This window comes from Scylla paramamosain, unplaced genomic scaffold (genome assembly GCF_035594125.1).
Source record: "Scylla paramamosain isolate STU-SP2022 unplaced genomic scaffold, ASM3559412v1 Contig67, whole genome shotgun sequence".
NCBI classification, from domain to species: domain Eukaryota; kingdom Metazoa; phylum Arthropoda; class Malacostraca; order Decapoda; family Portunidae; genus Scylla; species Scylla paramamosain.
Window position 1 is genome coordinate 333,443 of NW_026973732.1, and position 14,136 is coordinate 347,578.

At 41.0% G+C, this 14,136-nt stretch overlaps 2 protein-coding genes across 7 annotated transcripts in view; both read left to right on the top strand.

Moving 5' to 3' along the window:
* Nucleotides 1-12,231, top strand: LOC135098514 (uncharacterized). Of its 2 annotated transcripts, XM_064000932.1 has the most exons (8): nt 1-895; nt 1,314-1,704; nt 9,205-9,314; nt 9,509-9,657; nt 9,990-10,187; nt 10,728-10,976; nt 11,682-11,842; nt 12,095-12,231. In XM_064000932.1, exons 4-8 carry the CDS (start codon nt 9,544-9,546, stop codon nt 12,096-12,098), a joined length of 726 nt encoding a protein of 241 aa, XP_063857002.1. In that variant the 5' UTR covers nt 1-895; nt 1,314-1,704; nt 9,205-9,314; nt 9,509-9,543; the 3' UTR covers nt 12,099-12,231. The 2 variants fall into 2 exon arrangements, with proteins under 2 accessions (XP_063857002.1, XP_063857003.1); XM_064000933.1 differs by lacking the exon at nt 9,205-9,314.
* LOC135098513 (uncharacterized) overlaps nt 12,214-14,136 on the top strand; it is an 18,386-nt gene continuing 16,463 nt past the window's right edge. For all 5 annotated transcript variants that reach the window (XR_010267093.1, XM_064000926.1, XM_064000931.1 and 2 more), the window contains exon 1: nt 12,214-12,345. Coding sequence is in view for 4 of the 5 variants with exons in the window: in XM_064000926.1 (XP_063856996.1) it covers nt 12,313-12,345 (33 nt within the window). In the remaining variant the exon portion in view is untranslated. The remainder of the gene's footprint in view (nt 12,346-14,136) is intronic.

Here is a 14,136-nt window from a genome sequence, read left to right on the forward strand (position 1 = left end):
ATCAGTGCCTAATATTAGCCAGCATGAATGAAATATTTTCATATTGTTTATGCAGTTTCTTCAAATGCTGGATGCAGACACTTATTCGTATTTCATTATACCATAATTAATGGCTTATAAGACACATGCACTCAATAAGACGCACCTCAGTTTGGGCAGGCATAAAAAAAAAAAAAAAAAAAGGTAAGTAAGCAGGTTTAAGCTCTGAATATGAAGTGGAGGGTTTCACCTGACATTTGAAGCCCTCTTATATGTATTCAGATCCTTATTAGATCTCAATATTTTACATTTAAAAAACCTTAATATTTGCTAGGACCTACCAACACTAGTACTTAGACTAATCCTGCTGTGAGATGTAAACAAATGTGGCATAGACAGTGACATTGTCAGAGGCCAGATTGTAATAAAGTTTGTACATCACATTTTTTTATCATCATTCTACACATGATCCTAGTTGTATATTTTAGTACATTTTCAAAGCATAAGGATGTGTGAAAACAGATTCACCTTATTCTCTACAATGTATTTTTATTTGAAATATTCAGTACAAACCATCACCATGAGTCGCCCTACTTCATGACACTCTCTTCACTTATAAAATCTTTTATTTTGTTAGGTAGTAAGCTATTTTTTAAGAATGCAATAGTTTCTCATTAGCTTCAAGTTTTGTTGAACATGTATGCAAGGTAAGAATCTTAAAAGATAGGTACAATTCCAGTTGTATGGAGGTGTGTCTTACCTCAAGGAATAATGGCATCATACTAAGAAACGCAGTGAATCCTGCAGTTGTCACCAGGTTTGGTTTGCAACCAACTGCAAGTTTGTTTTGGTACATGAAATGTAAGAGTCATCACCTAATTTCTTCCTGACTGGTGTTATTTTATGTGAATTACTAGTAAGTATGACCTGTTATGCATTGTTATCTTGTAAAAAAGAGTTGTTTTTGTGGTATAGAATTGATCATCACTTTGTTTATGTATGTGAAGATGTTTGGGATTTAATCTAAGGGCCACTGTTGCCACAGACTTACCACTGGCCACTGTCCCAAAGCTGAACCTTGGTCTTATAAGATGCAGGCTCATTTTCTGAGACGTTTTTGGGGGAGAAAAAAGGTGCGTTTTATGTCATCAAAAACAATATTTTGTTCATTCGTAGATATCATTTGCAAGACTTCCAAAATAATGTTAATGATTGCATACATATTTTAAACATTTGCAACATGCATTCTGGAGCCAGTTCCCACCCAGTCCTTCTCACCACCTCTCCCATCACACTGCTCTTCTCCACTCAGTGTTATTACTCCACATCCACAGGCCATCACTAGCAGACCTCTTGGGTGGTTTCCAAGACCCCAGCTTGGCCTTCAAGACACTTAATCATACCAGGGTCTTCCTCCAGCAGCTCACCAGAATATAACTGGATAACTTGCCTGCTGCCAGTACCTCCAGGCCTCTAGAGGTTGTGGCACCACAGCCTGCACAGCCCCTCAAATCCCCAACAAGAACAAGAACACAACAGGGTAGTGGGAGTGATGGCTTCAAGACACACTGCCACTGTACAAGGCAGCTGTTACTCTTGTACATCATGTGCTGCTTACTAGACTGTGCCTAAAAATCTGAGAGGAAAAAGTAAAAGCTCACAGGACTGGTTGACAAGACAGCTAAATGACCCTTATGTGAAGTTGACCAAGCAACATCAGTGCAGGTGAGCCTCAGCCCTCTCTTTTACCCCTTCCTTTCCCACATTAGCCATCTTCCCACTCCCTCCCCAGGAAGGCCCCTATGATCATTAGCCAATGCAAGACACTGCAATAGAGTGACAGTGTATACCTGTTTTTTGGGGCCACTTCTTGGTAAATATGTTGATCATGATAATTTTTCAGACTGAGATAAATTTTTTTACTGCTCAAAATATTATGTTTTTTCAAAAGGAGATAGTGACATTGAATAATCTTAGATATAGCAGCTCCTCATGAAGCAGCTAAATTATGTGGATATTGGTGATGAATACATACTGTACAATATGGGTGTGAGGGTTGTTTTAGGGTCACTCACGGTTACATTAGTGACGTGATCCATCGTACACTGCGTCACAAATTGTAAGTCCATGCTGACAGGGTTTACTTGGAGAGATATAGTGTGATGCATGTGTTTGTATGTTTGTTTCCAGTATGTAATGATTCATGCTCTCTTGCATCTCTTTTGTTCAGCAAATGAGAACTGTACTTTTAATGACATTAGAATGTCGTTAAATGTCACTTACTTCCAGGCAATGCATCATTTATTTTCAGCCAGTCACCATGTGTATATGTTGCAGCCACAGCAGTCAGCTAGTTACCCACAAGGGTACTCAATGTCACAATGGCAACTGAGTGCAGTGCACACAAATTTAAATACTTGGATTTTATCATGCAGTTCCATAAGCAAGGCATACAATTCTTAAGATTGCACAGTGTTTTGCCAAAATTAGTTGAGTGCTGAACAATCGATGGCACCAGTACCCTTTGAGGATGAGGAAGAGGAGGTCTGCAAACCACACCTTGGACTCTTTATTTTTTCTATTAAGGTTTAGGTCTGGTTATGTTAGGTTAATGTCCTTAACCCATAAACTGCAACATTTATCATATGATGAACAGCATGTAACTGTGACTTACATCATATGATATGAAGGCTCTTTTTAATCTTGGCAGCCTGTATTTTGCACCCATATGTCTTGAAATGATGTTTGGCAACTCAGAGTGAGCGAGCCCACACTCTCTCTCTCTCTCTCTCTCTCTCTCTCTCTCTCTCTCTCTCTCTCTCTCTCTCTCTCTCTCTCTCTCTCTCTCTCTCTCTCTCTCTCTCTCTCTCTCTCTCTCTCTCTCTCTCTCTCTCTCTCTCTCTTTCTTCCATGTGTGTGTGTGTGTGTGTGTGTGTGTGTGTGTGTGTGTGTGTGTGTGTGTGTGTGTGTGTGTGTGTGTGTGTGTGTGTATTTACCTAGTTGTGTTTACCTAGTTGTGGTGTACGGGAGGGGAGTAATCTCATAGTACCCTGTCCCTGTATCTATCAGTTTGGTTTTAAAAGCACTGACAGTTTCGGCATTGACAACGTCTTCACTGAGTTCATTCCATTTGTTCTCATTTCAGTGAGGAAAACTATACTTCTTAATGTCTCTTCTACAGTTAACTTTCTTCAACTTCTTGCTGTGACCACTTGTACTCTGTGTGTCTAAATTTATAAAAACCTTCTTTCTTCACATTTTCCATACCATTTATCATTCTATAGATGTTTATTAAATCTCCTCTCTCTCTCCTATTTTCAAGGGTAGGAATTTCCAACATTCTTAATCTCTCTTCATAGGTCAATTTACTCAACTCTGAAACCATCTTAGTGACTGCTCTTTTTGCTTTTTCTAATTTTATTATATTCCTCTTTGTATGATGAGACCACACCACTGCTGCATATTCCAATCTTAGTCTTATCATGGAAATCAACAACTTTTTATCATTTCTTCTTCCAAATATGAGTGCCATTCTTATTCTTTTTAACAATTTCACTGTCTCCAGTAATTTTATCAATGTGTCAAATTTTCAGTAACTGTTACTCCCAAATCTACTTCCTCTTTTGACTTCTTTATCTTCACACCATCCATATCATAATAATATTGTATTCTTTTCTTACTCTTACCAAACTCCATTACTTTGCATTTACTGAAATGGAATTCCATTTGCCAAGATTTACTCCATCTATTTATCTTATTTACATCATCTTGCAGTACCATACAGTCATTTACATTATCTATCCTTCTCATCAGTTTAGCATCATCTGCAAATAAGTTCATATAACTATCTGTTTCTTCATTTATGTCGTTCACATATATTACAAACTTTATCGGTCCTAAAACTGACCCCTGTGGGACACCACTAGTTACTTTTAGCCAAGATGAATTCTGGTCTTGTATTACAGTTCTCATCTCTCTATCATCCAGATAATCCTCCATTCACTCCAGCTGTCTTCCTCCAAATTTTCCATAATTTTTTAATCTTCCTTAGCAATCTTTGGGATGTACTTTGCTTTCTTCAAGTCTAAGTAGACACCATCCACCCATCCGTATCTCTCCTGCACAATATTAACTATCCTTGAATGAAAGGACAGTAAGTTTATGGAGCATGATCTTCCCCTTTTAAATCCAAATTGACAATTTACTAAAACTTCATCTTTTTCCAAGTGTTCCATCCATCTTTCCTTTATTGTTCTTTCACATAATTTTCCTTCAGGAAGAGGCAGTAGACACCTGCTAAAACAATAATTACTCCCAGTGAGGTCTAAAGCACTGGATCAGGGGGTACTGTGAACTTATCATTAAACCTAGCTGTGACCTCACTGAACTTTTCCTTTTGTGTCTCACAACACAAGGGGGCAGTCACAGCCTGCCCTATAAAGACAACTCTCTTCCTCCACACAAAACTACAAGCACCTAATAACACACACAACCTTCACTCAAAATTTCAAAATTCATGGCAACTCCTACACCAGCTTTGGAGTCCTCATCTGGGGAGGGGACCACAAATGTCCCCTGGTTGGACTGCTCTGCTGATGATGACCCTAAGTATCTTGACACCCCCTCAATTTTTTCTTCATTTACTTCTGCAACATTTGTGATCTAAGATCTAATTTTCAATCTGTAGAACACCACCTCTCCTCTTCTAAACCTCATCTTCTTTTCCTCACTGAAACTCAGGTGTCTGAGGCAACTGACAGTAGCCCCTTTTCTGTTCCCTCCTACTTTCTCTATCCTCATTTTCAATCCAAAGCTGGATGTTGGATTTATGTGCACAACAATTTAACCTGCTCTCATGTCCATGCTCTTGAATCTTCCGAGTTTTCCACTATCTGGCTACGACTACAGAGTCACTCTCAAACTAAATTTATCTGTGCTGTATATCTCTCACCTAACTCCTCTGACTTTAAGAAATTCTTTGACTACTTAACTTCCAAAGTGGAGCACATTCTGACACTCTTCCCTTTTTGCAGAGATCTCCATTCTTGGAGACTTCAGTGTTCACCACCAGCTTTGGCTTTCCTCTCCCTTCACTGACCATCCTGGTGAACTAGCCTTCAACTTTGCTATCCCCCACGACCTAGAGCAATTGGTGCAACACCCTACTTGTATTTCTGACCATCTTGGAGATATGCCCAACATTCTTGACTTCTTCCTGACCTCTAATCCTTCTGTTTATGCTGTCACCCTCTCTAATCCATTGAGCTCCTCCGATCACAGTCTCATATCTGTATCTTGTCCTATCACTCCAATCCCTCCTCAGGATCCCCCTAAGCAAAGGTGCCTCTGATGTTTTGCCTCTGCTAGTTGGGGGGACCTGAGGAGGTATTTTGCTGATTTTCCTTGGAATAGCTACTGCTTCTGTGTCAGAGACCCGTCTTTGTGTGCTGAGCGCATAACAGAGGTGATAGTGTCTGGCATGGAGGCATATATTCATTCCTCTCTCTTTTTCTTGGACTAAACCTTCCAAACCTTGGTTGAACACAGCTTGTTCTCGTGCTATACATGATAGGGAGGTGGCCCACAAAAGGTACTTTTGCCTTCCATCACCAGAATCTCATGCACTTTATATTTCTGTCCGGAACCATGCCAAGTCTGTTCTCCAACTAGTCAAAAACTCCTTCATTAATAGAAAGTGTCAAAATCTTTCAAGATCTAACTACCCTCATGACTCTCTGACATCTAGCCAAAAATATCTCCTGGCATCTAGCCAAAAATATCTTCAATAACTTTGCTTCTTCTTCTTCTTTCCCTCCTTTATTTCAACCAGATAGCACCACTACCATCACATCTATTTCTAAAGCTGAACTCTTTGCTAAAACCTTTGCTAGAAACTCTACCTTGAACGATTCTGGGCTTGTTCCTCCCTCTCCTCCACCCTCTAACTACTTCATGCTACCTATTAAAATTCTTCACAATGATGTTTTCCATGCCCTTGCTGGCCTAAACCCTCGGAAGGCTTATGGACCTGATGGGGTCCCTCCTATTGTTCTCCGAAACTGTGCCTCCGTGCTTGCACCTTTCCTAGTCAAACTCTTTCAGCACTGTCTGTCAACATCTACCTTTCCTTCTTGCTGAAAGTTTGCCTACATTCAACCTGTTCCTAAAAAGGGCGACCGTTCTAATCCCTCAAACTACTGTCCTATTGCTTTAATTTTCTGCCTATCTAAAGTTTTTTAATCTATCCTCAACAGGAAGATACTTAAACATCTGTCACTTCACAAACTTCTATCTGATTCCCAGTATGGGTTCCGTCAAAGCTGCTCTACTGGTGATCTTCTGGCTTTCCTTACTGAGTCTTGGTCATCCTCTTTTAGAGATTTTGGTGAAACTTTTTGTTGTTGCCTTGGACATATCAAAAGCTCCTGATAGAGTCTGGCACGAAGTCTTGATTTCCAAATTACCCCCCTATGGCTTCTATTTTTCTCTCAAGTTTCCTTTCTGACCGTTCTATTGCTGCTGTGGTAGACGGTCACTGTTCTCCTAAATCTATTAACAGTGGTGTTCCTCAGGGTTCTGTCCTGTCACCCACTCTCTTCGTATTATTCATGAATGACCTTGTAAACCAAATTTGGTATTTGGTACCAAGCAAACTTGGTATTGTTCAATGCCTCAAAAACTCAATTCCTCCATCTATCAACTCAACACTACCTTCCAGACAGCTATCCCCTCTTCTTCAGTGACACTCAACTGTCCCTCTCTTCTACACTGAACATCCTCGGTCTGTCCTTTACTTATAATCTGAACTGGAAACTTCACATCTCATCTCTAGCTAAAACAGCTTCTATGAAGTTAGGTGTTCTGAGATGTCTCTGCCAGTTTTTCTCATCCCCCGGCTGCTAACTCTGTACAAGGGCCTTATCCGTTCATGTATGGAGTATTCTTCACATGTCTGGGGAGGTTCCACTCATGCCGCTCTTCTAGACAGGGTGGAATAAAATAGTTTTCGTCTCATCAACTCCTCTCCTCTAACTTACTGTCTTCAGCCTTTCTCATCGCCGCAATGTTGCATCTCTAGCTGTCTTCTACTGCTATTTTCATGCTAACTGCTCTTCTGATCTTGCTAACTGCATGCCTCCCCTCCTCCCACAGCCTTGCTGCACAAGACTCTTTCTCTCACCCCTATTCTGTCCACCTCTCTAATGCAAGAGTTAACCATTATACTCAATTTTTTATCCCTTTCTTTGGTAAACTCTGGAACTCCCTGTCTGCTTTTGTATTTCCACCTTCCTATGAATTGAATTCCTTCAAGAGGGAGGTTTCAAGACATTTATCCTTCAATTTTTTTTTACTTTTCTGGGACTGGCATCTCAGTGGGCTTTTTTTTTTGTATTGGATTTTCATTGCCCTTGGCCAGTGTCCCTCCTACATAAAAAAAAAAAAAAACACTATTCAAGGACACTGGTCTTCAATATCTTGTTTGGTACTCCATCTGGATCAGATGCTTTAATTACTTCAAGTTCTTCCATCATCTTAAGTATTTCCTCATAACTGACCTGGACTGCACTCAGTATATATCTCACCAACTTATCCCTTCCAGCATCAAACTCCCCTTCCACAGTAAATAACAATCTGAAACTATTGTTCATAACCTCCACCATGTCCTGTTTGGGTTCATTTATACAATTATCTATTATATCTCTTTTATAGTTTCTTCTCTTTATTCTTATTATCTTAATGTACTTGTTTCTAGCATCAATATATTCCTCCCATCTGCTCTCAGTTTTCCTCTTCTTCCATCTATTCCAAACATTTGATTTACAATTTGTAGTTCCTTTGCATTATGTATTGAACCATTCTTTACCCTTTCTACATCTCACTCCTCCTTTAGGTATAAATTTCTCCACAGCAGAATTATATTTCCTTATAAATTCATCTCATTTTCTGAAACATCTACATCTTCAAAGTCTTTCCAGCCCTTGGCAACAAACTACTTTCTTAATTTTTCAAAATCATCTTTACTATATTTAAATCTTCTTACTTTATAATTTTCATCAGTGATTACATTTTCATTTTTCAAATTAAATTCCATCAACATGTGATCACTTTTACCTAGAGGGCTATCAGAGTGTATTGTTTCAATAATTTCCATGTCCTTGGTAAACACTAAATCAAGTCTTGATGGTTTATCTCTTCCACTAAATCTTATATCACAGTCTACCCACTGAGTCATCAAGTTTTCCACCGTTCAGGTTAACAGTCTATTACTCCATGAGTTCTCACTTCTAGTAGTTGTCAATGTTTCCCACTTTATCTCCTTACAATTAAAATCACCAACAATAACTATATCACTACTTTCCATCACTATCTTTTCAAGACCTTTTAACACATCTACCAATGTCTCTTCATGCTCTTCTTTTTGCCAAGCATTGGTCACAGGTGGCACATACACTCCTACATAATTCATTATCTTTTCTTTTCCACTTCTAATCATCACTTGTAGAATTTCAGACTTGTCTTCACTTTTTATTACCCTCTCCACTTCAACACACTTTTTAGTCAGAATGATCATTCCCCCCTCCTCCCTTGTCACTTCTGTTTTTCATCCATAAATCATATTTACCAGTGTCAGGAGTTCCTGATTCATTTTTCCATTTTGTCTCACATAATACAGCAACATCCGGTGCGGTTCTGTTTAATAACTCATTTAATTCCATCTTTGTTGACATTAATCCATTTACATTAGTATAACATAGTGTTTGATGTACCATTTCTTTATTCTCATGTCTCTTACTCTTCAGAAAAACTTCTCTTTTTGTTGTTTGTCTTTTTGTTTAGCCTCATTTATCAGCTCCTTTTGCTTCAACCTTTCAATCTCATCCATATCCCTGTTTATCCATACATTTTTATATTCTTCATCTCCAGACAACCTCCAAGACCCACTAATTACCTCTTCTGCTTGTACCTACATTGCAAACTTTGTGTGTGTGTGTGTGTGTGTGTGTGTGTGTGTGTGTGTGTGTGTGTGTGTCAGATATACACACAGCTCTGCAACACACACTTGCGCACACACACACACACACACACACACACACACACACACACACACACACACACACACACACACACACACTGCACCCAAATCAGGCAGTTAAAAATTAAAGACCTGTTGTTGTTTGAGATCCCTTACCACTCCCCGTACTCTCCTTTTGTCTCATCCCACAGGCATTGTCCATGATGCTTCCTGTGTTGTGGTTCCATCATGGCAGGCATGGAAGTGCCTCTCACTACATCACTGCCTCATGATCATTGAGAGCATGGACACAGACACTGAGGTGCGGCGCCTCTCCCCCATCACCCTCATTGCCAACACAAGCCACTTTTTTTTTATCTTGTCCTTATAAATCTATTTACCAGATTGTCAATTCCACATGGGATTTTTTGTGAGTGTTACTAATGCCTCCTCCTCCTCCTCCTCCTCCTCCTCCTCCTCCTCCTCCTCCTCCTCCTCCTCCTCCTCTTCCTCCAGGCCCTAGTGGGTATGTGGACCTCCTCAATGGACAGATGGACAGAGGCTGGTGTGCTGGCTACATGTATCAGGAGCAAATCTCAACCTTCTTCTCTGTTGTGGCAACAGGGATGACATATGAGATGGCCATGACCAGCATGCCCCTTCAGGTACTGCTGTGGTGCTTGTAATGGTGTTGTAGTGGTTGTAATGGTGGTAGTAGTAATAGTAGACAGTGATTGTAGCTATGGTAATAGTAGTTGTAGTAATTTTCAGTGGTATAATAATAATAGTAATTGGAGATAAACAGCAGGCAATTTACACCAATCTTTTTGACGCATAACCTAACATCATTTAACCCAGCCTAACCTCACAACCTAGCACAATCTCACCCAACACTAAGCCAACCTAATCTAACTTAACCCAATCAATTATTATTTCAGGAGCTGCATCTCTAACCTAACCTCACCACACTGACCCTCCACTCACATCACATCTTCAGGTGCTACATCTGCACCTGCCACACAGTCCATCCTCTGAGGCCGTTGTCCTGCTCATCTTCCCAAAGCCTCAGCGTTATGACACCTATGTGGATGGTGTCTTTGTTCCCCCAGCCAACCTCAACACCTCTGCAGCCGGCTACAAGCTGTTGCCTGAGAACCCCACCCATCCTCAGGCTTTCCTTCCCATGTTGGACAATGTAAGGGATGGCTGTGTGCTGTGTTGTGTTGTGTCGTGTTGTGTTTGGAATGTAAGGGATGGTTGTGTGTTGTGTTGCATTGTGTTTGGAATGTAAGGAATGACTGTGTTGTGTTGTGTAGGGAATATAAGGAATGGCTGTGTGTTGTTTTGTGTTGTTTGAGGCACTGGAGCTCTGTACTTTGCCCTGTCAGTTTGGGGCAAAGGACCAACTGCTCTGCCTTGTCTCTTCCTGCTGGTAACAGAACAACCACTCAGCCTTGCCTCTCCCTGTCAGTTTTGTCATGCCTCCCTATCTGTTTAGTTTTGTCATGCCTCTCACTGTCAGTTTTGTTATGCCTTTCTCAATTTTGTCATGTCCCCATGTCAGTTTTGTTGTGCCTCCCTGTCAGTTTTGTCATGCCTCCCTCTCAGTCTTGTCATGTCTCTCCATGTCAGTTTTGTCATAGCTCTCCCTGATAGTTTTAGGCAAGGGAAACACTATTATGCCATGCCTGTCTCTGTCGCCACCTCTCCAGCTCACCCAGACCCTCCCCTGCAGGCAATGGGGACCAGCTTCTTCCAGCGCAGTGCTAAGTTGGTCCATGTGGTGCTGTGCGAAGGCCACATCCTTGACATCAAGACCACACCCATGATCACCCTCACCAGTGGCCTCATGGTGAAGGAAGATGAGTTTTATGAGCAGAACGTGGTGTTGAATCTGGCCAGCCTGTTTGAGGTATCCCCAGACAACATCAGGGTCATCAGTGTTATGCAGGAGCTCTCCAAGAGACAACAGGGAAGGCTGGAGGTGGGCACAGTGAGGATGCATGTTGGGTCTGGTCTGTGTTGAGTCTGACTGTGGTGGGTGCAGCTGTGTTCAGTGTGGCTGTGTTGAGTCTGGCTTTGTTGGATCTGTGTGTTGTGCGTGGCAGTGTTGGTCTGTGTTATGTGTGACCATGTTGTTTGTGGCTGTTGGGTGTGGCTGTGTTTGGTGTGGCTGTCTGGGCTGCCTGGTCTCCCTTACTAGTAGGAGCTCAACATGCAAGACTTATTCTCAAATGTTTGGGAGTTTCAACTAATTGGAGATCTAATGGAATTTATCTGAGTTTTCAAGGTAATTTTTATGACACTTGTGATAGGGAATGATCTCACCATGAAAGGGCAGGATCAAACCAGTTTATGCTGTGAGGCTTTACTGTGGAAGTATGTGGACAGCTGTGGTGTGCCTAAGCTCTTGGGATGTAGCAGGGTGGTCCACAAGACTGTCCCATTACACTAGGAGCCAACGGAGCTAAGAGTGTGAGTGATGTGTGCAGGAGTGTGTGATGCTTTGTGTGGGCCATCCTGTGTGAGATTGCCAGCCTGGTATATAGATAGATAGATAGTGGTAGTTTAACAAGGACTGTGCCAAATGAATGGGAAAGTTGCCTATGAGATTCTTACTATTCATTATATCTGAAAATAATTACTAAAGAGAACAAAATGTTTAAGAATACAACTTAAATTTACTTAGGCTGAAGTGGCCAGCGCTCACACTACAAGCCTGAATGGCGAGGAGGAGGAGGGAGCAATTGGTGGGGAGGTGATTCCCTACAAGAAGCTGGTGCAGAGTCTGGAGAAGGCCGTCAATAGATTCCAGGATGGATCATGCAGCAACTGTGCCTCTCTCTCTTGGTAAAGTGAACCTCTGCTCTCTGTTCCTTTGTGATCTTATGTTGTCTCTTCCTCCAGTGCTTCCTCTTAAGGCAAACACTACTCTGTCTCTTTACTGCCTTGAGTCATCTCTCACTCCTGTAACTCCTTTTGGTAAAATAACACTGTTCTCTGCCCCTTTACTGCCTTGAATCATGTCCTCCTGCACTTTGTCATCAGCTGAACCATTAACAGAGGTAGTGTGTTCCTCCAATACCCACCTCTCTTCCTCAGGTGAGTGACCCCATCGAGCCACCACCCAAGGAAGCCCCTCCAAAGGCCACAGAGGAGGAAGGCAGTGTCTGGATGCCAAGCTGTTCTACAAGCAGCAGGAGAAGGAGGTGGCAGAGAAGATCAAGGAGAGCCTGGCAGTGACTGAGTATGCCAAGCCATCCAGTGCATTGGTGCTGAGTGGTGTGTCCAGCAGTGTGGTGCAGGACACAGTGTTTGAAATGCAGCTGTCCTTTACTGTGCTGGATACAGAGGTGTGTGTGTAGTTGTAGTATACAGGGACTAAGCTACACACCTCTGGTTCTGTCTCCTCCTTTATTCATCCATCAGTTTATGTACATTTCTTGCCTCTCTCACCTTTGTTTTTCTACTTGTGATAAACAGGGGCTGGGCTACATTCCTTATCTCCATCTCTGTATTCATTCAGTCCTTGTGTGTGTGTGTGTGTGTGTGTGTGTGTGTGTGTGTGTGTGTGTGTGTGTGTGTGTGTGTGTGTGTGTGTGTGTGTGTTTACCTAGTTGTATTTACCTAGTTGTGAAATACAGGACAAGAGCCACACTAGGCTCGTGCCGTCCCGTCTCCATATTGACTTTTATCTAGATTTTCTTTAAATTTATGAATTGTCTTTGCACATACAGTCTCATCCTTAAGTTCATTCCACACTGTAATACTTCTGTGTGGGAAGCTATGTTTCTTGATGTCTCTTCTGCAAACACTCCTATTCAGTCTCCTTCCATGTCCTCTTGTGTCTCTAGTATCTGGTATCAAGAGGTCTTCTCTGTCCGACTTTTCCATCCTTTCCAGTATTCTATATATATAGCTATCAAATCACCTCTTTCCCTCTTTTTTTCTAGTGTAGTCAGGCCCAACCTCTTCAACCTTTCCTCATAACTATACTCTCTTAAGCTTGCAAGGATTTTAGTTGCAGCTCTGGATTCTTTCTAACTTTCTTGTATCCTTTTTCAAACTTCGACCACACTGATGCTGTGTACTCCAATCTCGGACGTATCATCGTTGTTATCAGTTTTTTATCATATCTTCATCAATATAGGAGAATGCTATCTTGATGTTTTTCAGCAGTTTATATGTTTCTCCTATAATTTTTGTTTATGTGCTTCCAAAATGATAAATTATCAGTAATAATTACTCCTAGGTCTTTTTCTTCTGATCTTATAGAGATTTCTTCATTCCCTAAGTAATAGTTGCCAACTGGTCTTTTCACACTTTTTCCAAACCTCATCACACTACATTTTTTAGCATTAAACTCCATGTTCCACCTCATTAACCCTTCATTAATCTTAATTAAGTCCTGATTTAAAGCATTGCAATCCTCTTCATTTGTTACTTTCCTCATAATCTTAGCATCATGAGTGAAAATGTTCATGTAACTTTCTACACCTTCTGTCACATCGTTTACATAAACTGTGAACAAAATAGCCACTTGTTACTGTTCTCCAGTTCGACCTGCTGCCTTTAATTACTGTCCTCATTTCTCTGTTTGTCAAAAAGTCAGTCATCCACTTTAACAGTGATCCACTGAGTCCTCCAGTTTTTTCCAATTTCCATATTAGTCTTCTGTGTGGAACTTTATGGAATGCTTTTCTCAGATCTAAGTATATGCAGTCGGCCCATCCATCTCTCTCTGGCACTATATCTAATACTCTTGAGTAGAAACTTATCAAATTTGTAACACAAGATCTTCCTTTTCTGAAACCAAACTGTTTCTCTGTTATCACCTTGTTGTCTTCTAGGTATTTCACCCATCTGTTCTTGATAATCTTTTCACAAATCTTCGCCATCACATTTGTGAGCGATACTGGTCTATAATTTAATGGATCTTCTTTACTTCCAGTCTTGTGGATTGGGGTAATATCTGCCCATTTCCAATCTATGGGTACTCTACCTTTTACCAGGGTGGTGCTAATTATATTGTGCAACGCTGAGACTAATTGTGAGCTACACTCTTTTAAAATCCAACTGGAGACACCATCAGGACCCATTGCTTTCCTTACATCCAGGTCTTCCAACATATTCTTTACTTCATC

Coding starts and splice junctions, on each gene's coding strand:
- LOC135098514 (XM_064000932.1), top strand. CDS start 9,544: ATGGACAGAGGCTGGTGTGCTGGCTACATGTATCAGGAGCAAATCTCA. Junction 9,658..9,989: donor TGACCAGCATGCCCCTTCAG/GTACTGCTGTGG, acceptor TCACATCTTCAG/GTGCTACATCTGCACCTGCC. Junction 10,188..10,727: donor TCCTTCCCATGTTGGACAAT/GTAAGGGATGGC, acceptor CCTCCCCTGCAG/GCAATGGGGACCAGCTTCTT.